We start from the raw sequence: 25,049 nt of genomic DNA on the forward strand, positions 1-25,049 counted from the left end.
ACTTGGAAATTTTCTTGCATCCGTCTCCTGACTTGTACCTTTCAATAACCTTTTCATGGATTTGCTTGGAGTGTTCTTTTGTCTTCATGGTGTAGTTTTTGCCAGGCTACTGACTCACCAGCAGTTGGACCTTTCAGATACAGGTGTATTTTTACTATAATCAATAAATACACCTTGACTGCACACGGTGATCTCTACTTAACTAATCACATGACTTCTAAAACCAATTGGCTACACCAGTGATGATTTGGTGTGTCGTATTAAAAGGGGTGAATACTTATGCAAGCAATTATTTTGTGTTTTATATTTGTAATTAATTTAGATCACTTAGTAGGGATCTGTTTTCACATTGGCATGAGTCTTCTTCTGTTGATCAGTATCAAAAAAAGCCAAAATAAATCTACTGTGATTCAACATTGTAAAGCAATAAAACATGAAAACTTCCAAGAGGGGTGAATACTTCTTATAGGCACTGTAACATCCATTACACTAACCAATAACCTGCTCATTAATTCTTACTTTGTTTCGCTTAGACTACTCATTCAGATCTCAAAGTCATAGTTCAAACATACAAAATAGTGAAAACATACAGAATAGTGAGACATGATAGAGGTGTACAAGATATTAAGAGGAATAGACACAGTGGACAGCCAGTGCCTCTTCCTCAGGGCACCACTGCTCAGTACAAGAGGACATGGCTTTAAGGTAAGGGGAGGGAAGTTCAAGGGGGATATTAGAGGAAGGTTTTTCACTCAGAGAGTGGTTGGTGCGTGGAATGTACTGCCTGAGTCAGTGGTGGAGGCAGATACACTAGTGAAATTTAAGAGACTACTAGACAGGTATATGGAGGAATTTAAGATGGGGGGGGGGTTATATGGGAGGCAGGGTTTGAGGGTTGGCACAACATTGTGGGCCGAAGGGCCTGTAATGTGATGTACTATTCTAACCTCTCTTGATATGAGAGCAGAATTTGACCAAACCTTGGTAAAGGTAAAGTCAGCGGAATCAACAAGATAGCTCCATTGGTTACCATCACTCACACAATGGTGGACACAGCTGATGGAGGATAGCCATTTCTGCCCAGGATTTATCACGAGAATTTTCCCAGCAGTGTCCTTGCCCCAACTATATTCACTTACTTTCTTAATGACCTTCCTTTCGCAAGCTTAAACGAGTGGTTATTCACTGAATGCTCAACATTTAAATTCCATTATACCTCCTTAGAAAATTAAGCATTTCCTCTCAATGTGTCAAACCCACCATGATCAACATTCTGTAGCTCACTTCTCGCCAACCATGCAAAATAAATGTAAAAATAATGTAAAATAAAGTAAAAGAGCATGTTAGAGTCAGGTACTGCACACTAATTGACTGAAATGCTGACTTCCCCAAGTTCATTTAGCAACCACCGACCTTGAATCAGGAGAGTGACAGAATACTTTCCATTTGCCCAAATATATGCAGCTTCAATATGAGCCAAGAAAGTTGATAAGAGCAAAGCTGCTTGCTTTATCAGTAATTAAAATATTACTTCCCCCCATAACTGGTGAATGATGCCTGAAGTACCATTCACAAAATGCACTGCAATTATTTTCCAAAGGTTACTTTGATAGTATCTTACAAACTCGTGACCTTTAGCTATGAGGAAAGATCAAGTAGGCTAGGATACTTTTTTTGGGACAAAGGAGGGGAGATATTTACTTGGAGGGGATATATTGAATAGTATAGCATTATAAGGAGCTTAGAAAGAGTGAACAGGAAGAACCCATATCCCTTAGAGTCAGTAGAACAAATAGCACAAATTTAAAGTAACTGGTAGAAGGATTAGAAGAGAGATAAGGACCCAAGGAAGTATAGGGATCTGGAACTTACTGCCCGGAAGGGTTGTAGTAACAGAAACAATTACACTTAAACAGTATTTGGATGAGTAAGTAATATAAGAGCCATGATCTGTTGAGCTAAATACCTACATTAGAAGGCAAAATTATATCAGGCAGTTGTTCCTTTATAAACTGGAAGAGACAGTTCGTGCTAAGATCTCTCGTGCATAAATTTAATGACCCAAATCATACTCAGGGTAATAAAATTCTCCTTAGCAATTTATTTACTTTTCCTACATTTTTATTTTACAGGATGTAAGCTTAACCAAGATCAGCATATTATTGCTGATTCCTATTAATTACTAAAGAAGCTGATCTTGAACAATTGCAGACCTTCTTGTGAAGGTAGCACCCACAGAGGTGATGGGTGAAAGAGGTCCAATGTTCAGATGATAAAGGAATGACAATGCTTTTCCACGTCAAGATATCTGACCTAGAAGAGAGCACGTATGTAAAAGATTTCCCTCGTGTACTTCCATTTCCTGTCCTTATCTTTTCCATCCCTACATTCCTGGTAACATCATCACTGTAAGCTGTAGCCCAAACGGAGTTACATATAGGTCTGGTATAACATCCCTGCTCTTGTGCTCTATGCCATGATTAATAAAGGGTAGTATCATTTTGCCTTCTGGAGCTTATTATTAAACTGCACTGACCCTTTTAAGGGTCTGTGCACATGGCTTAATCTCATTCTTCTTTTTGCATCATTCAACATCCTTCCAATTATTGTCCATTACTTCACTGCAATAAATTCTATTTGCCATATTTCTGATCAATTAACAAACCAGACCACCCAAACCTTCTAGCAATCTAAAGCTTTCCTCCTTATCAATCCCAGAGCCAATTTTCACATTATTTACACATTTCTTTATAATACCCCCAATATTCAGATCTAAATCATTAATGGACATTACAAATATTGGGACATGATGTACTCATCCTGCTGAACCCAATGGGTAACAGCTGCCTTGTCTCCAATGCACACAGCAACCATTACCTATTACTTCCACCAAAGCAATCTGGGATCTAATTTGCCACTGTCCCTTGGTTCCCCTGAACCTTTTGTCCTTATTCCAATGTGTAACCTAGAGTGCTCAAGGCAGATAGCTTGGATGCCTGCACTCAAGGAAAATTAAATAAGCACATGGAGAAACAGAAATCCAGGAACTCACCCTTTCCACTGCCAACCTGAATGAGGACTGGTACATGTTCACCCAACTTCCCCTTCCTGAAGTTCATAATCCATTCCTTGGTCTTTCTAGAGTTGAGTACGAAGTTGTTACTGCAACACCATTCAACCAGCCAATGCATCTCACTCCTGTACACCTCCTCTTTGTCATCTCATATCTTACCAACAAGTAATATTTTGGACCAATGCCCTGTTCCAAGTTGCAAAATGTATCCATTGACCTGCCCTACTGCTGGTAATTATATTAATCTGCAAGGTACTATTTTTTTCGCTGTCGAAAGTTATCACAATGCTTTTCCTGAAATATGGAAATGTCCTAGCACTTCTTCCTTCCTAGCCATTATCAAATCAGAAGCAGTTTAATACATTAATAACCTCAACTCATAATGTAAAGTATGATGGCTAACCCAGACTAACTTGACTACCAGATCCACTTCAGCTTTAGAAGTCCTCAATTATTTTGTGCCTCTATTCTCCTACTAGATCACTGGAAGAGATAATCCAGATTACAGATAGCATGAAGCAGGGAAAAGCAATTTCTTGGGTTTGGTACCAACGTCACTGTAGAGGAACATTATTTTTGCCTACAAATCGCTTACCAGAACTTGAATTCTGGTAGCCTTCTTATAAAAGGTCTAAACTCTTCATTCTGCTTCGTCGGTAGTGCAGGTCCATCATCTGGAGAAGAAAGAAAAAGAAATATTTACTAGCAGCTGTGAAGCTAGAACTTCAAAATAAAACAAACCAACATGTACATAAAGCCTCCTATGACTTCACTGCATCACAAAACCCTTAACAGCAGGGGTTCCCAACCTGGGGTCCACTGACCCCTTGGTTAATGGTAGGGTTTCATGGCATAAAAATGGTTGGGAACTTCTGCTTTACAGCAACTAGATACTTTTGAATGGTAATGCATTCAGGAATCTCAACAGTCAAAATGCACACAGCTAGGTCCTGTAAAAAGCATAATGGTAATGACCAGAACATCTGCCTTCATTGGGCCAAGTCATGCTGCATATGGACAGTAGTTCTTAAGGAAACAACCCATGTTCCACTAGTTTTAGGAAAGAAAGTCCCAAATTTATGCAGGTGATCTGAAAAGTCAGGCCACTCAGAGTGATAGATTTTGGCACACCACACACAAAATGCTGGGGCAACTCATCAGGTCAGGCAGCATCTGTGGAAATGAATAAACAGTCAACCTTCTGGGTCAAGACCCTTCTTCAGGACTGAAAAGGAAGGTAGAAGAGCTAGAATAGAGAGGTAGGGGGAGGGGAAGGAGAATAACTTGAAGGTGATAGGTGAAGCCAGGTGGGTTTGGATTTCCTCCAACATTTTGGTGTGATGCTTTGCTCTTCCAGCATCTGCAGACTTTCATGTTTAGATTTTGGCACATCACAAGAATCCAGACACTTTGGGATCCCTCAGGTAGCCAAATCTGCCTTGACAATCTGGACCTTGTAGACAATTGCACTCCACATACATTTGACTACATATCATAGCTTGGAGCAGAGGATAAAAATAGTAAGGCATTTAAAAAACGATTTAAATAAAAAAACACCAGTAACATTTTAAAACTATTCAAAAGACTTTGTAAAAGACAAAACTCCTCCTTGACATTGTCCTCTGTCAAAGGCTGTGATATTCTAAAGATCACATGAAGTACATTTGCTGCTAATACTGAGATGGACAGTTGCAGTGAGTCATCCTGACCAGGTAAGAGGCAAGGACTACAATGGCTGGCCAAATATGCCCATTGTGGTTTTGCTTATAGATAATTACTGGTCAGGACACTAGGATATACAGTCCTCCCTTGTACTTCTCAGTGTAGCACCATGGAATACTACGTCCACCTGAAGCAACAGGAGGGACCCTGGTAACGACACTTTTACCAACTATATCTTTGTGACACTCCTGTTCTGCATAAATTTATAGCTGACAGTGCAGTGCTGCCTTATAACCAGTAGTTCCATCCTCGCTTATTTTCTTTTTATTTATTTAGTTACATACCCTTCTGGCCCAACAAGCCCACGCCACCTAATTAAACCCATATGGCCTACTAACTGGTATATGTCTTGGAATGTGGGAGGAAACCAAAGTGCCTGGAGGAAATCCATGTGGTCACAGAAAGGTGGTACAAACCTCGTACGGACAGCAGCAGAACTGAACCACTACGCTAACCAGTATGCTACTGTGTCTTTTTACAAGAGAAAACTCTGTTGTGGGTTTTATATTCTGAAATCACTGTAACCACTATTTTAGATATACCAAGCACAATATCTTTTGAGATCAAATGTTTTCAGAACTACTTTAGGAATATCAGGTGGTTTAATAGCAACCCTGAAACCAGCCCTGTGAAATCATGAGTAAAGTTTATCAAATCAAACTGCAGGAAATATTCTTTTTATAATCCTCAGCATATTTTCCCTTTCAATGATAATCTGATAGTTTTGTAGTTTCTACGATACAAGAAAAAAAATCTGATGTAAACAACATTTTATTCTCACTTGCACGCCAACTCATGACAGTTGTCTTCAAGTGGCAACTGTTCAGTGAATAAAGTCTCCAGCTGATGTTATTGATGAATCTATCATCAGAGACAGGGACTGAGCATTTGCACTAGAGTGAGCTCATCAAAGACAGCATGTATTTGCAACGGTAGGTTGTATCTGACTGAGTAGATTTTTTGATAGCACTTGAGTGTCCATTTATCACTGTCCTGTAGCCGTTGCTGGATGGAATTCAACGGTGCAAGGTGAGCCCTTGGCAAGGCTGTAATCAGTGATCACTTCTTGAGAATGCTACTGCAGTAGGTTTTTCCATTGCACTTGTGCATGTTTGACAATAACCTCAACTTAGTGTTTTTATTTCTGCAAATGGATATTTCCTCCATTTTTCTAAGGCAGATGGACTTGCTACATCTCTTCAGTTCATTAAACCTGTTCTGTTGACACATATAATGAAACTCACCAATCTTTGTAATACTGTCCTGAGAAATGCACTATGAAGGCATTATAATCTGTCTTTTCAAAAGTCAAAAGAACTCTCCACGATACTGACCTAATTTTATTTTTGTGTCTTGGACTTTTCTTTCCTTTATACTTATCTATGGATGAGACATCTCGGGTATGTCACCTCTCCATTTAGTTTTAAAGCTCCTACTCTAATTTTGCTATTTTTTTAAAAAAAGAACATCTATTATCCTGTTGCTGTATCTGTGACAGGTGTAGCTTCTTGCCTAGATACACCCAAAAGCAACACCGCAGATAAATTTGTAATGCCGGTGGTTGAAAGAACCCAGAACACTACTGAACAATGCAATATGCTAACATTGTGCCTGAGCAATATGGCTTGAATACAATACAAAAGGTATGCAAAAAATTGTCCAGCATGGAGGGACTTTCTCTAAGGTCATACTTTGTATATCTTCAATTTTGAGGCAGGATTAAATACTTCCAATCTTCAAATTACTCAGGTTTGTTACTTTTGTTTACTACTCCCACAATCACCAGGTTCTTGAACGAACCTCAAAAACCTACGCCTTCCTCAGCAAAGTTACACCTCTATCATCGACTAGTCTCTGACTTTCCTTGCAATTAAATTCTTGTAATACAGTCGTTCGTTTCCCTTTACAGTCTTGTATCATTTATATTGTTTTCCCTCTGATGCTGCTGCTGCATCTTTTATCACTGTACAGTTGCAAGAAAAAGTTTGAGAACCCTTTGCAATTACCTGATTTTCTGCATTACTCACTCATAAAATGTGGTCTGATCTTCATCTAAGTCACATTAATAGACAAACACAATCTGACTAAACTAATTGCACACAAACAATTGTATTTCTTCTCATCAATACTGAGTACACCATTTAAACAATCACAGTCTGGGTTTAAACAAGTATGTTAACCTCTGAAGTAATGCCTTCTACAAAAGCTATTTGGAGTCAGGTGTTCCAATCAATGAGGTAAGATTGGAGGTGTGGGTTGTAGAGGTGGCTTGCCCTATTAAAAAAAAGACACAAAGTCAGAGCCTACTCTTCTCAAGAAAGATGTTTATGTGCACCATGCCTTGAGCAAAACAACTTTCAGAGGACCTTAGAAAATTGTAGACATGCATAAAGGTGGAAAAGGCCACAAAAGTATTTCTAAAGACCTGAGTGTTCATCATAGTAAGAGAAATTGTTTACAAATGGAGGAAATTCAGTACTGTTGCTACTCTCCTTAGGAGTGGGTGTATTGCAAAGATCACACCAAGAGCACAACCTGCAATGCTGAAGGAGGTGAAAAAGAACCGAAGGGTAACAGCAAAGGACCTGCAGAAATCTCTAGAACTTGCTAAGGTCTCTGGTCAAATGTCCACTATAAGAAAAACACTGAACAAGAATGATATTCAAGGAAAGCCACCATGGAGGAAATACTACTCTCCAAAATAAAAACATTACTGCACATCTGAAGTTTGCAAAAGACCACCTGGATGTTCCACACCGCTTCTGAGCCAATGTTCTGGAGACAGATAAGACAAAAGTTGAACTTCTTGGCAGAAATGCACACTGCTATGTTTGGAGGAGAAAGGGCACTGTACACCAACACCAAAACCTCATCCCAACTGTGAAGCACGGTGGAAGAAGCATCATGGTTTGGACTGCTTTGCTGCCTCAGGATAGCTTGCAATCGTTGAGGGAACAATGAATTCAAAATCGTATCAAGCCACTTTACAGGAGAATGTCAGGATAGAGGGTCCATCACTGGAGGCTTAATAGAAGTTGGAAGATGCAACAAGGCAATGATCCAAAACACAAGAGTAAATCAAAAACAGAATGGTTTAAAAAGAAAATTTGTGTTTTGGAATGGCCAAGTCAGAGTCCAGCCCTTAACCCAATTGCTATGCTGTTCATGCAAGGTATCCCAGAAGTATTGATTAAATGAAAATTTGTATGGAGGAATGGTCTAAAATTCAGCCTTGCCATTGTGCAAGTCTGATCAGTAGCTACAGGAAATGTTTGGTGGAGGTTATTGCTGCTAAAGGAGGTTCCAGCAATTATTAAATACAAGGGTCCACGTACTCTTTCCAGCCTGGACTGTGAATGATTAAATGTGTTCAATAAAGACATGAAAAGTACAATTGTTTGTGTATTATTAGTTTAGGCAGATTGTGTTTGTCTATTATTGTGACTTAGATGAAGATCAGACCACACTTTATGAGTAATTAATGCAGAAAACAAGGTAAATGCAAAGAGTTCACGAACTTTTTCTTGCAACAGTACCTGTGCTTCACCATACTTGTGCAAATGACAAACTCAGCTACTCACCGTCCACTTAATAAATGCAACGAAAACTTACCTGGCAGAAAGCATCATATGAGCAGCATTCACATGAAAAACAAATTAAACACAAATTGTACACATTTTAAAAGAAAGTATGCAACTAGAACAAAAACAAACACACTCGTAAAGGAAGCCAGTGAAATACTTTGCACTCCAGTAAGAAATAGGACACTGGTTGGAATGCACATGGAGCACTGTGTACAGTCTTGGCAATCAACTTATAAAAAGCTTGGAGACTCCAGAAGTCTGTCATGTAATTTATTTTCTTTCCACAAAGTAAACCTTTTTTTTTACATGAGCATGCCATTCTGAAAATTACTGATATATATATTCAATCCTCACTCTTATAAATCCACTGATGTCTCAGTACCTGAATCTTCCATTAGAGAAGGGTCAACCTTCGGAGACAGGAAAGCAATGAAGAGGTTCAGGTGGTAAATCCCCAATGCATATGTCACAATGTACCATCCCTGAACAAGAAAAATATCACATTAGCATCCCGAGAGACTTAGGCTTGCAAGTGCAAATGTCAGTAAATGTTACGAAAAGGTACATAAAATTGTCCAGGGCTTTATATCTAAATCACAAAAGTCCAGACTTTATATTTTAGGGTAATGTAATTGCTGGAAGTACATAATTCAACATTGAATTGGCGTTCACTTTAACAGGCTGGTCTGATGTGATGATGTAATTATGTAAAGTATGTTTTACCATGGTTTGTTTTCAGGTTTTGGAGTACAATAATTGAGTTGTTATGGTTTTTCTTAAAATTAAAGCACCTCTGTTGTTTTTATTTGCAGGTGTGGGTAAGCATATCTGACGAGGGTCACCAGTTGGAAAAAAAATGGTACCTTAGTGTAATGGGTTGTACTTAGTGACAAGTGAAAAAAAAGCAAAAGTTGTGAAGAAAAGTGTTTACAAATACACAAATGAAATCAAACGTGCAAAAATTTACAAATATACAGAGGCTTTCTCCACGACACACTTTGTCATTAACCTTCCTATATAACTATTCACCAGTCGTCAAATCCAACCTCCACATCTCTCAGCAAAGCTGAACTGAGGGTTTAAAACTGCCTGCGTAGGGTGTAGTGCGCCTGCTCCCACTAACCCAGGCATTTTAGAACGCCCAAACTGTCCCTCGGGTCTTTTGAGGCCGTTTTGCTGTCTAAAAACTGATGTAACAGTATGAGTGAAAACAAATGAAACTGTTTGGAATGCCTGTGTCTAGAATCCTCATTGTTATGAGTTAAAACCAGTAGAGCACATTAACTGAAGGGATTGTTTTGATTAGCCAAGCTAGCGATTGTTTTACTGTTAGGGTGTGTGAATGGTGAACTCCCAAGAATTGTAAAACGAGAGGTCAAAGTGTGTGAACTACTGGGAAAGTAGGCCACAGACAGAAAGAGGAGGAGTGACTAACCAGGCAAAGGGACAAGTTTAGCAGGGGAATTAGCATTGCCAACCTATTCTGTCACACCTACAATATTACAGGTGCAAAGTCCTAGTGAACCAATAACTTGTGTGTTCATTTCTGGGCAAACCTGGGGAAGGATACATTGACATTAAGTTAAAGAGAGATTACACAAATTGTACTCTCTGGAACTTAAAAAGGTTCAAATGGTGAGTTAATCAATATTTGATACTGTGAAGAGAACAAACTAAAATTTCTTCTGGTTAGGCGTCTAGTAAAAGGAGACAATTCTTCAAAATTGGAAACTCATCTTTTAGGGGTGAAGTTAGAAAACTATTTACATGGAAAATTGGAAAAATAAACCTGCAATTGTTGCTAGGTATATTAAATTTATTTTGACTGACTTATTAAACATGGATATTAAGATTATGAGATAAAGGCAGATGCTGAAAATCCAGAGTAACACACACAAAATTTTGGAGGAACTCAGCAGATCAGGCAGCATCCTTGGAGAGGAATAAACAGTCGACATTTCAGACAGAGATCCTTCATTAGAACTGGAAAGAAAGTGGAAAGAAGCAGAATAAGAAGGTGGAGGGAGGGGAAGGAGTACAAGTTGGAATGTGATAGGAGAAGCCAGATGAGGGGGAAGATAGGTGAATGGGGTAGGGAGGGTAAAGTGAGAAGCTTGGAGGTGATAGGTGGGAAAGGTAAAGGGCTGCAGATGTAGGAATCTGATAGAACAGGAGACTGGACCATGGGAGAAAGGGGAGGAGGGGCACACAAGAGGGATGGTTGGCAGGTGAGAAGGGGCAAGAGGGAAGCAGAATGGGAAATGGAAAAGGAGAGGAGGAGAATGGAGAAAACACCAGAAACTGGAGATATCAATGTTCTTACTGTCAATCTGGAGGCTACTCAAACGAAATATGAGGTGCTGCTCCTCCAACCTGCAAGTGCCAGCGGCTTAAGTACTAAACAGGATGAAGATGGTCAATAGCCTTCTCATGATCTGATCCAATCCTGAGACAGATATTAACTCAAGAGGTAGGCTGTCCATTGTTGTTGCATCCTATGATGACAATCAGGATGCAACATGTTGACCATGAGGATTAGTGAAAATCAAATACAGAAGTTTTGATGTTGAACACTATCCACAGACTGTTTGCTACAGATGGGCTTCATGTGAGTTTCATCATGGCACTACTGGTAGTCAAACTGTTTGCAGGCTCGTGAAATGTGACACTCAGAAAGGGTCTAAAATACAGTTTATTAGGGACTCCACGTAGGAAAGGAAGGAGCAATCCGAATGCATGCCAGCCACGTAATTAGCTTCCACCTCCATTACTTTCACAACTTTTATTTAACATTTAAGAACGCAAAGCTTTCTATTAAACTGGCAAGAGTAAATGGTTGGTTTCCAATGGCTCTCCCACCATTGCTTCTGTTAATGATGCACTCAGTTCAACAAATGTATGTACTGTATAGCAGGATGTGGAACTTATCCCATCAAATCTGGCAAGTACTTGAATTCAGGTCACAGGGTGAACAACTACATCCAACACACTATTCCACAGCTCTCTTACTTTTACAATGGGACTAATGGGTGTCAATGTACTGATACAGAATACACAAAATAACTTACCTGCAGGATATAAACTCTAATCATGTAGATTGCACCAAAGACAAACGTTACAATCCACCGCATAATGCTATATGGCGTGGACTTGTCTAAAAGGGACTGGTAGATCTAAAAAGAAGATATTTAAGATTTAAGTATTATTTACAAGTTGTTCTTTCCTTTAACAGTTTAGGTCATCTTCAAATTAATGCACTACCCCTTCGGGGAGAAATTTAAATCAAGATCTGGAATTATTTGATCTCAACTAAGAGCTGTTCCTGACATGTTTCAACTGATCAGTGGATTGCTGAATTAACTGCAGCAAGCACAATGCATTGTGAATACACTCAGACCCCGCTTAACGCTGAGGATGCGTTCCTCGGACGTGAAGCGCTATGTAAATCACCGCTATCCAAGATCATTATAATATTAGGTAAATGGACATGTGTGCCTGATTTTAAAAAAACTCGAGACCCGCCGCAGACTGGGAGACCGTTTCGCCGAACACAGGCGCTCGGTCCTCCAGCAGTGGCGGGATCTCCCTGTGGCCACACACTTCAATTCCACAGACCACTCCCACTCCAACATGTCTGTCCATGGCCTCCTCTACCGTCAAGATGAGGCCGCGCGCAGGTCGATGGAGCAATACCTTATCTCCCACCTAGGTAACCTCCTTCCTGCCGGCATGAACATCCAACTCACTGACCTCCGTTGATACCCCTGCCCCCGCCACCCTTACCCCCATCCCTATCTATTATTTTAGTCTGGTTCTCTTTCTCTCTCTTTTTCCCCCCTCACTATAATCTCTTCCCCCAGCCCTACCTTTCTTTCTCTTTTATTTCCCATAATTCTCCACCTTCCCCCTAGCCCATTTCCCTCCAGCCTATCACTTCCCAGCTCTCTACTTTATCCCTCCCCCCACTTCTTATCCCCCCTCGACCATCCCATGTTACTTCACTCCTGATGAAGGGTTATCATCACGGCCTGAAACGTTGTTATTACCTCCTCCCATAGATGCTGTCTGGCCTGCTGAGTTCTGCCAGCATTTCGTGGTTTTTTTAGATATATGACATATTGCTTTATGTGTACACAGTAAACATGGAGTAACAAACATGCAATAAGGCCTAACTTGTACATCAGTGGAGCAACAGTGGAGGGAAGCGGGTGTTGGTTACGTCTTAGAGGATGGGTCCTTATCCAATTTTGGCTTCTTCTTCAAAGTAGGGTCAGGATTTGACTGCCTTTTCTTAAGTTTCCTCTCAAGAACCAGGAAATCATGTCAAAAACACCTCTCCCTTATTACTTCTAGTCAGGGTCATTATCGATGAACATTACAAATTTCTAAGAGGTGCCAACATTAACCTGACGCTCACCAGCTTCCAAACGCTGTATCATTTGCAGTTTCACATCCACACTAATGCTCTTCCTAGACATTTTAGATGTACTACCTTCACTGGAAGTTGCAGACCGTTTTTCAGACATTATAGGCGGAAAAAATGGAATTAATTGGCGAGGAAGCAAGATCGTTTACACGTGCAGGGGAGGCAGAGTGTGAACTAATACGTGATTGGTTGTGAGTGGCTCAGAGTGTATGTAAAGCATTCCCATTGGCTGATTGAACGTTTGCAGTAATGGTGGCCACTCTTCAGCAGTTTTAAGCGTTGTTTAGAATGAATTTTTGTCATTACTAAAAATTTCAATTAAGAATTGAATAACTGCATTGTAACGAATCAGTGCTATGTAGGGTCTGAGTGTGCTCCTCTGGATGTGCTGCTGCAAGCTGCCTATTTGGATGTCATGTCACGATTGACAGATCGCAGTTTTCTTTTAAATCACTATTCACTTCTCCCCGACAACATAAAATATCTGCAAACATAAGCTCCATATGGGCACAGCCTAGAAACTATAAACATGGTTTTCCCTCAACTGATAATCAACCATGATTTCCCAAAATAAATAGCAATGAAACAAACAAAAGTTTTGAGAGCAAAACTTCAATGTGGGAGATTAACTGAACTTTGACAAATCTAGTTGGTGGCAGGGATAGGAGGGAGGAATAAGGATATGTATAACATTCTCTTACCTGTCCAACCTGCGTGAAGAAACGGCTAACTGCTGATGGTTTCCCATGAATGGCATCTCCACTGCTGTCCCCTTCTGACATACTGTTTTTAAGCAGAAAGATAGTTCTAGAGAGTCTGGACACAGCTTTTCAGAGCAGATTAGACAACATACCTTCAATCTCTCCTGAATCTTTACAATTTCCTCTGGCTACCCTTCCCTCCCTAGAATCTCCCATCAGGGATGAAATCTACACCTATTATTTCTTTAGTGTTAAAATCCTTCTCCAAAGTTATTCATGTTATGCCTATCCTCCACGTTCAATTACCTCCTTGAAGCCCTCATATCTTCAATGTTTTCAATTTCCCTGCCTTCCAATCTTATTATCTGTAAGCTTCACATCCTGTGTAACTGCACTATATGGTTAAAAAATCTAATTAAATGTCTTTTTCCAGTCACTGTGAAGAACCAGAAGTGACATGAGATAAGTGTAATAGACATTATAAATACATGATACGAAAGATGGACCACAGGGAGGTGGGAATTAAATACAGTAACTGAGGATCAGAATTAAATACTCCAGTGGTGAGAGAAGAACTAAAAACAGAAACTGAAATAAACATGATCACATGACAAACAAAGTGGCACCAAAAAGCAGATTAGACTCTGTATTAGCACTCAACCGAGAATACAGAACAAAATCCAGAAGGTGAAGAGTAGAGAATGGAGAAAGACCACTCGGCAAGAAACATCAGACTGTTCTGATCTAATGAGAAGGATTTAGTAAAGTAGAATGGCTTTGTACGGGAGGAAAAGAGAAGCAAGGAATAAAGTGGAGAGGGTGCAAAGAAACTAGAAAGAAGAAAAGATATGCAAGTACATAATATTTTTAAACCATGTAAGTAGTATTTCATTACTTCAGAATGAAATTTCTGCACATAAATTGAGCAAAGGAGACAGGGCACATGATCAGTAAATGGGAAAGGATTAAGTGCTATAGAGAACGGATGCTAAAGAAGTACTGTACCAGCTACGATTCTGACTGAATAACTTTGGGTAAGTCTTAGATAATTTTTAAAAAATGTATACAGTATATCAAAGCAACACAGCAGATGGAACACTTACTCTGAAAACCTGAGAATCAGATTTTACCCAAGCTGCTAAATTAACTGTGATTAAAAAGCATTTTGCATAGAATTATTGCCAACATTGGCAATATTTTTACAAAGCTCATCCAAGTCACAGCATAATATCTGCAAGTAAACTGCATTATGCATCCTCAGACTCACTGACACCAGTTATAGGGGTTAAGTTGTAATTATGTATTCCCAACAATAAAAAAAATTAGGCATCATACACTCGGGGCACTTTATTAAGTACACCTGTTCATTAAAGCAAATATCTAATCAGCCAATCATAAAAGCATGCAGACATGGTCAAGAGGTTCAGTAGTTGTTCAGACCAAACAATTGAATGGGAAAGAAACGCGATCAAAGTGACCTTGACTGTGGAATAATTGCTGGTACCAGATTGAGTGGTTTGAGTATCTCAGAAACTCAAAGGTTTCAAAGGTTCAAAGGTCCAATTTAATATACAATATACATCCTGAAATGTTTTTTCTTCAGAAACTGCTGATCTCCTGAGATTTTCATGCACAACAGTCTCTGGAGTTTACAGAGAAAGATGCCAAAAACAAAGATCCGGGAATACAGGTCCATAATTCATCACAGGTCAATAGTGTCATAAAGAAAGCTCTTGGCACATCGGCCTTCATAAATCAAAGTACTGAGTACAGCAGATGGGACACTGTGTTGAAGTTGTACAAGACAGTGGTGAGACCCAATTCGGAGTATTTATGCAGTTTTGGTCACCTACCTACAGGAAAGAGTACAGACAAATTTACAAGGATGTTGCCAGGTATGGAGGGCCCAGTTATATGGAAAGATTGAATGCGTTAGGAATTTATTCCGTGGAATGCAGAAGTTTGAGAGGAGATTTGATAGAGGTATACAAAACTATGAGGGGTCCGGATAAGGTAATTGCTTTTTTCACTGAGGTTGGGTTGGACTTCAACTAGAGGTCATAGGTTAAGGGTGAAAAGTTTAAGGGGATATGAGAGGGAAACTTCTTCACTCAGAGGTTCATGAAAGTGTGGAATGAGCTGCCACGGCAAGTGTGCTTGCAAGCTTGATTTCAACACTTAAGATCAGTTTGGATAGGTACATGGATGATAGGGATATAGAGAACTATAGTCCCAGTGCAAGCTGATGAGTGTAAGCAATTTACATGGGTCGAAGGCCTTGTTTTTGTGCTATACTTTTCTGTGACTCTTGTTATGAAACCAGTAACTGGTTTCACTTACCAGCAAAGATAGATATGTCAGTTGAAGTCCAATGGTACTATTTTCAAAAGTTTTATTAATAAAGGGGCACAAAAATTAAGGTTAATACAAACATTCAGATAACATGCGTCAATTCTCAATCTAAAACGCAGGTACATTAATAATCACTCAGAAATAAGCTCTTTCGTTGTCTAGGGTATATAATACTGAGTCCAATTGGAAATATAAAGAGTCACTCTGAAGTCTGCAGGCTTTTCTCTTTTGGTTTCACGTGTTGGAGAGAGAGAGAGAGATAAACGGAAAAACTTGCCCAAAAACATCCGTGGAATCAGGGGAGCGATCTTCCCCGTTGTTAGTTAAAAGCGATCTTCCGTTGGTTCCAGCCACAAACCCCGCATTCGGAATTTAACGCACGTGGCTTATTTCAAAATGGCTTCCCGTTCCCACGGGAAGCGTTATCGTGCTTCTTGGTGTCTCCTTGGTGCGTCTGAGGGTCGTCCTCTTTCAGACCCTTCTTTATACTGCCTCACGGGATCTCAGGTGTCAATCAGGTTGCAGGTGATGCAATCTCTCTCAACCAGCCCACTTTGCCCGAGGGCTTTACAATGTCCCTGCGAGTTGGCACGTCTGCAGTTCCCAGGTGTCTCCTGAGAACAATGCCACAGTCGCCAGCTTTTGTCCCAGTGGAATGCGGTATCCAGCACGTCGCTGTCTTTCCATTTCCTGTGTCCATTCGGCCTGTCTCTCTCTCTCTCTTGCTCTCTCTCGGGTCATTGACCCCCCTTTCACTAGGGCTCTTGCAATTCTCACAAAGGAGGGGGCTGGTATCATAACACTCTAATCAAATCAGAACATCCAGTGAGCAGAAGTTCTGTGAGCAAAACCTCCTTGTTAATTAGAGAGGTCAGAGGAGAATGGCCAAACTGGTTCAAACTGACAGGAAGGTGACAGTAACTCAAATAACGAAGTGTTACAACAGTGGTGGGCTAAACATCAGAAGACTACAAACATACACTGAATGCCCACTTTATTAGCTACAAGACAAAAATGATTTAGCAGGGTAGATGGAGATTAATTATATAAATCGGAAGAAATTCATTCAGGAAGAAATCAGGAGCATTTCTTGCACAATGGGAAGCAAAACTCTAGGCCTCACCCCACCACAAAACCAAAACCACTTGAGAGGAGGAAGTGAAAATCGATACCTTGATGAAGATTTTTAAAGTCAGGGCCAAGGTGAGTAAAAGTTAATTCACAGAGCAGTCATGATCTAAATGCATGGAGGAACAGGTCAATAAAGAAATGACAGAGGAAAAAACTTAAATAGTTATGTGTAGATGGCTGTAAGATACATTCCATCCATTTTAACTCACATTACAATCACATTAAGAAAGCAAAGGAAGATAACTAGTGATTTCTTTTAATAAAACTAGAGACTAAAAAAATCTGTAAAGCATAAAGACATTTTTTCATGTACATCCTTCACCAGGAAGATTTTTATTACATGAGAAATAAACTGAAACCAGTAGCATTCAAGTTACAAGGACAAAAAGCATTGACTACAGGAACACAGGAAAAATAAAATACAAATGGCATGGCTGAAAAATCTACAAAAAAAACTTAAAGAATTTATTCTACAGATTCCATCTCATCAAACGTTCCTATTGTGTGCACTAGGGAAATAGTTGCTAAACAAATTGATCTTTAAATATGTGGAAGGGAATGAAGACAATAAATATATGTGCACCGTTTGACTGTCCTGGGAAGCATCAAATTTGGAGCATTAAACTTTAAATCTGACAACTCACTTGCCTTTATTTGTCCCTCTAATATCCATGCTTTCCTTTTGATGCCTCTGTTACTGAGCTACAGCTACACTTGCACTTTACTTCCTGTCAACTCCCTGGTCTCTGAACAACCATTCTTCAAGTAAAGCTAAAGAGTTAATACTGTTCAGTTATTTGCAATGCAAGGAATTACAGCTACAAAAGATCAAAATGTTAGCAGGCAAACAAACTTCTATAGCAGAGATTAGTGTCTAAGTCATCAAGAACACAAATTATTTTCCACCCTCTAAGTGGATGTGCAGATGATCTGAAGACTTGAAGCACCACCACTGAAATCAGCAGGGACTGACCACAAAAATTCCTCACACAGTTTTCTTCAGAAACACAACATTTCCTTCAGTGACAAATCTCAGTAAAATGTAGAATACACCTGTACATGAAGAGTAAATTCAAAGGGCTCCTTTATGCCAACATTTCTGAGATTCTCTTTTCTAAATGCCACACTAGTGAAAAGGACCTGGTTCATGACACCAACTTCTTTCCTTTCAAATGATTGTAAACCCTTAATAGACATGCAAAAATATACCAGAATTAATCCGTTATATTTTAAAATGTTTCTGAAACTTTTTTCAACAATGAGTTTCAATTCTGGACCTTCAAACTCTTGTTAACCTTTCAGGTACTCTCAGATGCCAGAGATAATGCTGCATAGTGAAGTTTCACCACAATAGCCAGCTCAGCTCATGAAGTTACAAATTCTAAAACTAGGAGCTTTTCAAGTATAAACTTGGATAATTTAACACATCTATAAAGTTGATAAATATTTTGGTACAGTTTCAAGAAGTTAACAAGCCAAGCAATGCAAGTTTCCCCCACTAATAGTTGTTAATTTAATATTTCACTTTCCTGGCATAATATACCCATCATCCTTCCCCTCTCCTTGGTCTACCAATCACCTATTGGTTCGTCTCATCCCTCCTCCTCTCCTTTTAATAATAACCACCTTCCATCTCCACACTCAGTGCTTATGCAGGGTTTCCACCCAAATGTACTTCATCCCCACAGATGCTGCTCAACCCAGTTCCTCCATCAGATTATCTGTTTCTGTATGATCATATTTGGGAAATGGATCTAAATAAATGCAAATTCCACTCTTACTTTTCTGATCAAAATAAATAAGTGGCTGGCAAGAATCAGTTGTAATCCAACAAAATGTCTTGTTTTACTTCAAACAAACCCTCCTTACTGGAAGGAACTGTAGATTTCTACTACAGTGATACAAATAGTGGGAAGCTTAAGTATAATACTGAATGAAAGCTACCGTAGATTCCGGACTACAGAGCGCACCTGATTAAAAGCCGCTGGCTCTAATTTTAGAAATAAAATCAATTTTTTAATTGTACAGGCCCCACCGGATTTTCGGCCGCACCGGATTTTCGGCCGCAGGTGTCCCACGTTGTAATATGAGATATTTACACAGAAAGATATTACACGTGTTGGGCTTCAAATTCTGCCCTGTGTTTGTTTTGGAAGAGAGACAACGAACACCGGATTATAGTGCAGCGTAGCTTTATTGCAGAACGCGTTCTGCCTTCCCCTTACATTCTGCTCTTATTTATACCCCTTTTTCCCCCAAACCAAACCCTCGCTACACATATTTGGTAAGGCTAAACTTTGTTATACCTATTTGGTAACATCGGACACTTGTGTCCTTATTGGCCCGATACCATTCACTCACGAGTTTTCCTGTTTTTTTGTTTACTGAATCGCTAGCAGTTTCGGTGCAGCGGAATCCTCAGTTTCGCTCCCTCCCTCCCTTGTACTGCTGTCTAATATCACGTGAGCCACTCCTGACCTGAAGCGGCAGTCCCAAATTAATCCTAACACACGTGAGGATTTTTTAAACTTTTAATTAAATCCGTATGGTAACATAAACAAATACATATTGCAAATGCTTTTTTTCGAACCGTGCCTGTAACACGGCTACTTTTAAAATACATACCTATCGGTAACACACAAATTACGTTGGGTATACTTTTTTACTGAACAGTGCATGAACAACATTCCAACATCTCCTAACGACTGGTTAAAAAAAATATATATACTGCAGCCTACCAGGAAAAGTTATTGATCGCCTTCTTCATCTTCCTCCTGCGCACTAAAACCATCAAAGTCCTCTTCTTCAGTGTCCGAATTGAACAACCTCAGGATCTCATCACTCACTTCAGTCTCTTCGTTGTCGCTCTCACTTGAGCGCACGCGATCCTCTTCATCACGCAGCAGTCCAGCCTTTCGAAACCCGTTGGTGATGGTGGATGTTGTGACATGGCTCCAAGCATTTAGGATCCACTGGCAGACTTGAGTTAAAGATGCTCTTCGCATGTGGCCTGTTTTGGTAAAGGATTTCTCGCCGCTCGTCATCCAAGTCTCCCACTCAATGCGTAGTGCCACTTTAAATGCCCGGTTCACGCTGATGTCCAGTGGCTGCAAATACTTCGTGGTGCCCCCAGGAATCACAGCTGGAATTGAGTTTGTACTCTTGATGGCAGCTTTCACTGAATCTGTTATATGAGCCCTCATGCTGTCCATAACGAGCAACGCTTTTTTTATGTGAAAAAATCCCCCCGGTCGCTTGGCGTAGCACTCTCTGAGCCAATCCTTCATTAGACTCTCCATCATCCAACCTTTCTTATTGACTTTCACCATGATTTCTTTTGGGAATTTTTCCTTTGGCATTGTCAGCCGCTTAAAAATCACCATCGGTGGAAGCTTTAGTCCGGATGCTGTGCAGCTCAGAACACAAGTAAAATGCGTTCTCTCATGGCCACTTGTTTTCAGTATGATGGACGAGTCACCTTTTTTATTAACAGTCTGAGTGAGAGGCAGGTCAAACGTCAAAGGTACTTCATCCATATTTATGATTTCATCTGGCCCGATGGAATTCTCCGCTATCTTTGTTTGAGTGAATGTGCGGAAGTTAGCAAGTTTTTCCTCATGGTCGGGAGGGAGCTGCTGACAGAGAGTCGTGCGTACCCTGATGGACAGGCCTTTTCGTCTCATAAATCTAAAACACCACGATGGCCCACCTCTAAAATCTTCGATTTTCATTTTGGTGGCGATTGCTTTAGCCTTCAGTCTGATCTGCACGGTGGAAACACCGCGGCCGCCTGCTCTCTGTGTGTTAACCCAGTCTTCAAGAAAGTTTTCAAGTTCGGGCCATCTGCTGTGATTACCTCTGAAAGCTTTTGTCGTCTTTTTGCATTGATTCAGTTCTTCGCGCTGGCGTCTCCACCTTCTCACCATCGATTCATTTATGCCAAGATTACTCGCAGCAGCTCGATTTCCTTCTTCAACCGCCAGATTGATTGCCTTTAACTTAAAAGCTGCATCATATGCTTTTCTTCGAGTGTTTTCCATGTTGATGAGGGTGAGTACAAATGGCTGATTTACAATAATTTGTGAAGTGCGCTTGATTTATCGTACAATTTCATTGGACCTCTGTGAACTACTCATCAATTTTATTGGTCTACTGTTACGAGGTAAAATGTTTTGGCGGCATGAAAAAAACCCATTTATTAGCCGCACCGTATTAAAAGCCGCAGTGTTCAATGCTGTTCAAAGCATGGGAAAAAAGTAGCGGCTTATAATCCGACATCTACGGTATTTTAGTTTAGGAACCGTAGGCCATTCAACCCCTCAACTGACTGTGGTAAATTATCTGTTCCTGTTGAATATACAAATAATGATGCGCACTTTTTTGTTAAATGGTCAGCTATTTTCAAAATTGTGCCCCTCAATCACATCTTCCAAGGGGTTTCTAAAACATACGTAGAAAATAAAACAATACAGTACAAACCCTTCGGCCCATGATGTTGTGCCAACCTTTTAACCTACTTTCAGATCAATCTAATCCTTCCCTTCTAACAACCCTCCATTTTTGTATCGTCCTTGTGCTTTTATGTTCCTAATGTATCTGCCTCTACCTCCAACCCTGGCAGGGTGTTCCACCCATCCACAAATCTGTGTAAGGAAGATACCTTTGACATCCTCTCCATATTTTCCTCTAATCACATTAAAATTATGCCCCCTTATATTATCCATTTCCGCCATGGGAAAAAGTCTTTGGCTGTTCACTCAATCTATGTTTCTTGACATCTTGTACACCTTTATCAAGTCACATGCCATCTGTTGTATATTTAATATTTCATTAATATTTGAGTAATCTTGTTAATATATTACTAGAAACATAGAAAACCTACAGCACAATACAGACCCTTTGGCCCACAAAGCTGTGCCAAACATGTCCTTACCTTAGAAATTACCTAGGGTTAACCACAGCCCTCTATTTTTTTGAGCTCCATGTACCTGTCCAGGAGTCTCTTAAAAGACCTTATCGTATCCGCCTTCACCACCGTCGCCAGCAGCCCATTCCACACACTCACTACTCTCTGCGTAAAATACTTATTGCTGACATCTCCTCTGTACCTACTTCCAAGCACCTTAAAACTGTGCCCTCTCGGCTAGCCATTTTAGCCCTGGGAAAAGCCTCTGACTATCTACACAATCAATGCCTCTCATCATCATTAGATTAAGCATTCTTTGTTGTTTATATAATTTAATATGGTTATATGTAAAATATGTGAATTGTATACATCATGACATTACCATGTGATACAGGTAAAAAACAGGTAAAGTAAAAAAAACACAAAATTAGACCCATTTTCTTGAGTTCCCATCTTTTAAAAAAATATATTTTGAAGTTACAAAACATAACAATGTCAACAAGGTATTTTTAAAATAAACCCGAGATGTCTACATACTGGTTGAAGTGCAGCAAGACATTCAAGTTTAAAAGAGCCAGTAAGAAACAGCTGAGTAAAGAAAAAAAGAGTGCAGTACGTGCAAGTTGAAAAGAAAGACAGAAAACAGAAGAATTCACAGGTTCATAAACAATCAGAAGGATTGATGCATTTGATTATACAGCAGATAACTGGATTGTGTATATGGAACAGATTGAGTAGTATTTTAAAGCAAATGGAATAGCCAATGAGAAACAAGTACCAATTTTGCTGAGTGCATTGGATTTAAAGGTATACAGTTTGCTTTGAAGTTCAACTGCTCCAACCTAACCAGCTGAAATGAGTTTTGCTGATATTATGAAAGTAAAACTGTAACATTTAGAACTGAAACCATTGTTGATTTTGGAACACTTTAGGTTTCATAAGTGGAATTAAAAGGAAGGGGAGTCCATTTCAGTATACATAGCTAAATTGAAGAATTTGTCTGAGCATTGTCAATTCCGTAATAAGCTTAATGATGCAATGGGAGATCATTTAGTTTGTGGAATCTTACAAGAAAGCATTCAAAAATGGCTCCTAACTGAAGCACAGCTTACATTGAAAAGAGCAGTTGAAATGCCATTTCAATGGAGAAGCAATTGAGTTGCAGTCAGGAATGAAAGTGAGCATAAACAAAATTGCAATGTCTAAAGAGAAACTGACCTGGCCAAACAAACTGTTACTTTTATGGCAGTGACTCACATACACCAGGCCAATGCAGGTTTAAAGATGAAACTTGCAGAAAATGCAACAAAGTAGGACACATACAAAGAGCATGTTGGTCAGACAGAAGTATGTGGTCTGCACAGGAAAGAAAAAGATAAAAAGTCATGTTACAGTTTCAAGAAGAGCACTAATCTGCATGCTGTTGATGAAAAATCTGATAATGATGAGTGACAGAAGTGGCTCGCCTTGAGATTTACAATATGAAAATAATAGATGAGCAATACGGCTTACATCAAAAGTGAACAGAAAATTAATTAAAATGGAATTGGACACTGGCTCGGCTGTTTCAATCATTCCACAAAATAAGTTTGAATGGCATTTCAAAGATAGTGAACTAAAGCCTGCAGATATCCAACTAAGAACTTATACTGGAGAAAAGATAAATCCTGTGGGAATGATATTCATAACAGTGAAATACAACAATCAACAAGCCACATTGTGTTATTACCACATACTGTTGTAAAAACAGGAGGGGCAGTATTGTGGGGACGCGAGTGGCTGAGACAATTGCAACTTGACTGGAGATCCATCCATCATTTGCATGCCATATCCTCTGCAAAAGAGTCAACTGAAAGCAAATTAAGAAAAGTACTGGATGACACTACAACCATTTTCATGCTATACACCATGAACCACGACCCATTAGATGGCACCTTTGTACTTTTGTGCCTCTGGTCAGAAAGCCTATTAGATCAAGAAGGACCATGCTGCTCAGAGAAACTGTGAAAGTGACAAAAGCAGTAGTCCGACTACAATAGTTTTTGTAGGCAACATACCTGAGAAAGCTTCTGATACTTTAATCATGCAGTTACTTGTGAAATTTGACTTGGTTTTGAGTTGGCTCAAGAACTGCAGGAGAGTTGCAAGCATTTGGGTTTTGTGAGTATAAAGAACCAGAATCTACTCTGTGTGCATTAAGGATATTACATAAACATCAAGTGGGAGTCAAAAAGCTGCTTGTAAAAGTAGATGCAAAGTCCAAAGCCCAGCTAGATAAACGGAAGGCCAAAAAGAAAGAAGTCAATGGAGATACGAACAGAGGGGATTCATCAGATGATGTTGCGGATGAGGAAACCAAGAGAAGAGATCAGATTGTAAAGGAAGCAATAGAAGGATTAATAAGACAATACTCCAACTAACTAACTGCACCTTCTCAAGATCAAGATGCACATCCTAGAAAGAAGAAAAAGAAAAGAAGCAGGATAAAGAGAGAAAGAAAGCGGGACTGGGAGAGAACAAGATCAAAGTTGATGATGAGAGAAAATCCGAGAAAAGGAGAAGAAAGGAGTCCAGAGCAGTCAGAACCACTTCCTGTGGTGTCAAGAGTCAATTCCTACAACAACCACGGAGGAGGCCTGAGAACCCGAAACTGTTTCAGCTGCCAAGCAGGGTGATCTCCTTGTCAGGAAAAACCTTATCCCACAGGAGTAAGAAAACCTGCAGAATGATTAAATCTTTAGATCTGAACTGGACCATTTAAAAATTTCCTATGCTGTAAATGTCTTCTAGTAGTTGTATCATATAGTATATTGCTAATAAGTTGAAATACATTCTATATTGAGTTGGGAGTTTATAGCCAAGGAGGGAGGAGTGTTATACATTTGATATTTCTGTAATATTTGAATAATCTTGTAAATATATTGTTTGATTAAACATTATTTGTTGTTTATATAATTCATTATGGTTATATACATAAAAATACTCGAATTGTATATGTCATTACACTACCATGTGATACGTGTGGGCCTCGCTCAAGGTAAAAACCACAAAGTTAGACCAGTCCTCTTGGGCTCCTGATTTTTATTGCAATGAGTTGTTACATCCTCTTCGTGCCAGAGAAAAGCTCTAGCTCACTCAACCTATCATTATAACA

At 39.6% G+C, this 25,049-nt stretch overlaps 1 protein-coding gene across 4 annotated transcripts in view; it reads right to left on the reverse strand.

The window, feature by feature from the left end:
* Positions 1–25,049, reverse strand: part of rer1 (retention in endoplasmic reticulum sorting receptor 1) — a 41,050-nt gene that overhangs the window by 5,969 nt on the left and 10,032 nt on the right. For 3 of the 4 annotated variants that reach the window (XM_073032119.1, XM_073032120.1, XM_073032121.1), the window contains 4 exons: positions 13,507–13,588; positions 11,448–11,552; positions 8,762–8,861; positions 3,669–3,747 (listed from right to left, as the gene is read on the reverse strand). In XM_073032119.1, the coding sequence (XP_072888220.1) occupies positions 3,669–3,747; positions 8,762–8,861; positions 11,448–11,552; positions 13,507–13,587 (365 nt within the window). In that variant the 5' untranslated portion in view covers position 13,588. Of the gene's footprint in view, positions 1–3,668; positions 3,748–8,761; positions 8,862–11,447; positions 11,553–13,506; positions 13,589–17,030; positions 17,052–25,049 lie in introns of those variants that run through there. The other variant, XM_073032122.1, reaches the window with a different exon arrangement.

This window comes from Hemitrygon akajei, chromosome 29, assembly GCF_048418815.1.
Source record: "Hemitrygon akajei chromosome 29, sHemAka1.3, whole genome shotgun sequence".
NCBI classification, from domain to species: Eukaryota; Metazoa; Chordata; class Chondrichthyes; order Myliobatiformes; family Dasyatidae; genus Hemitrygon; species Hemitrygon akajei.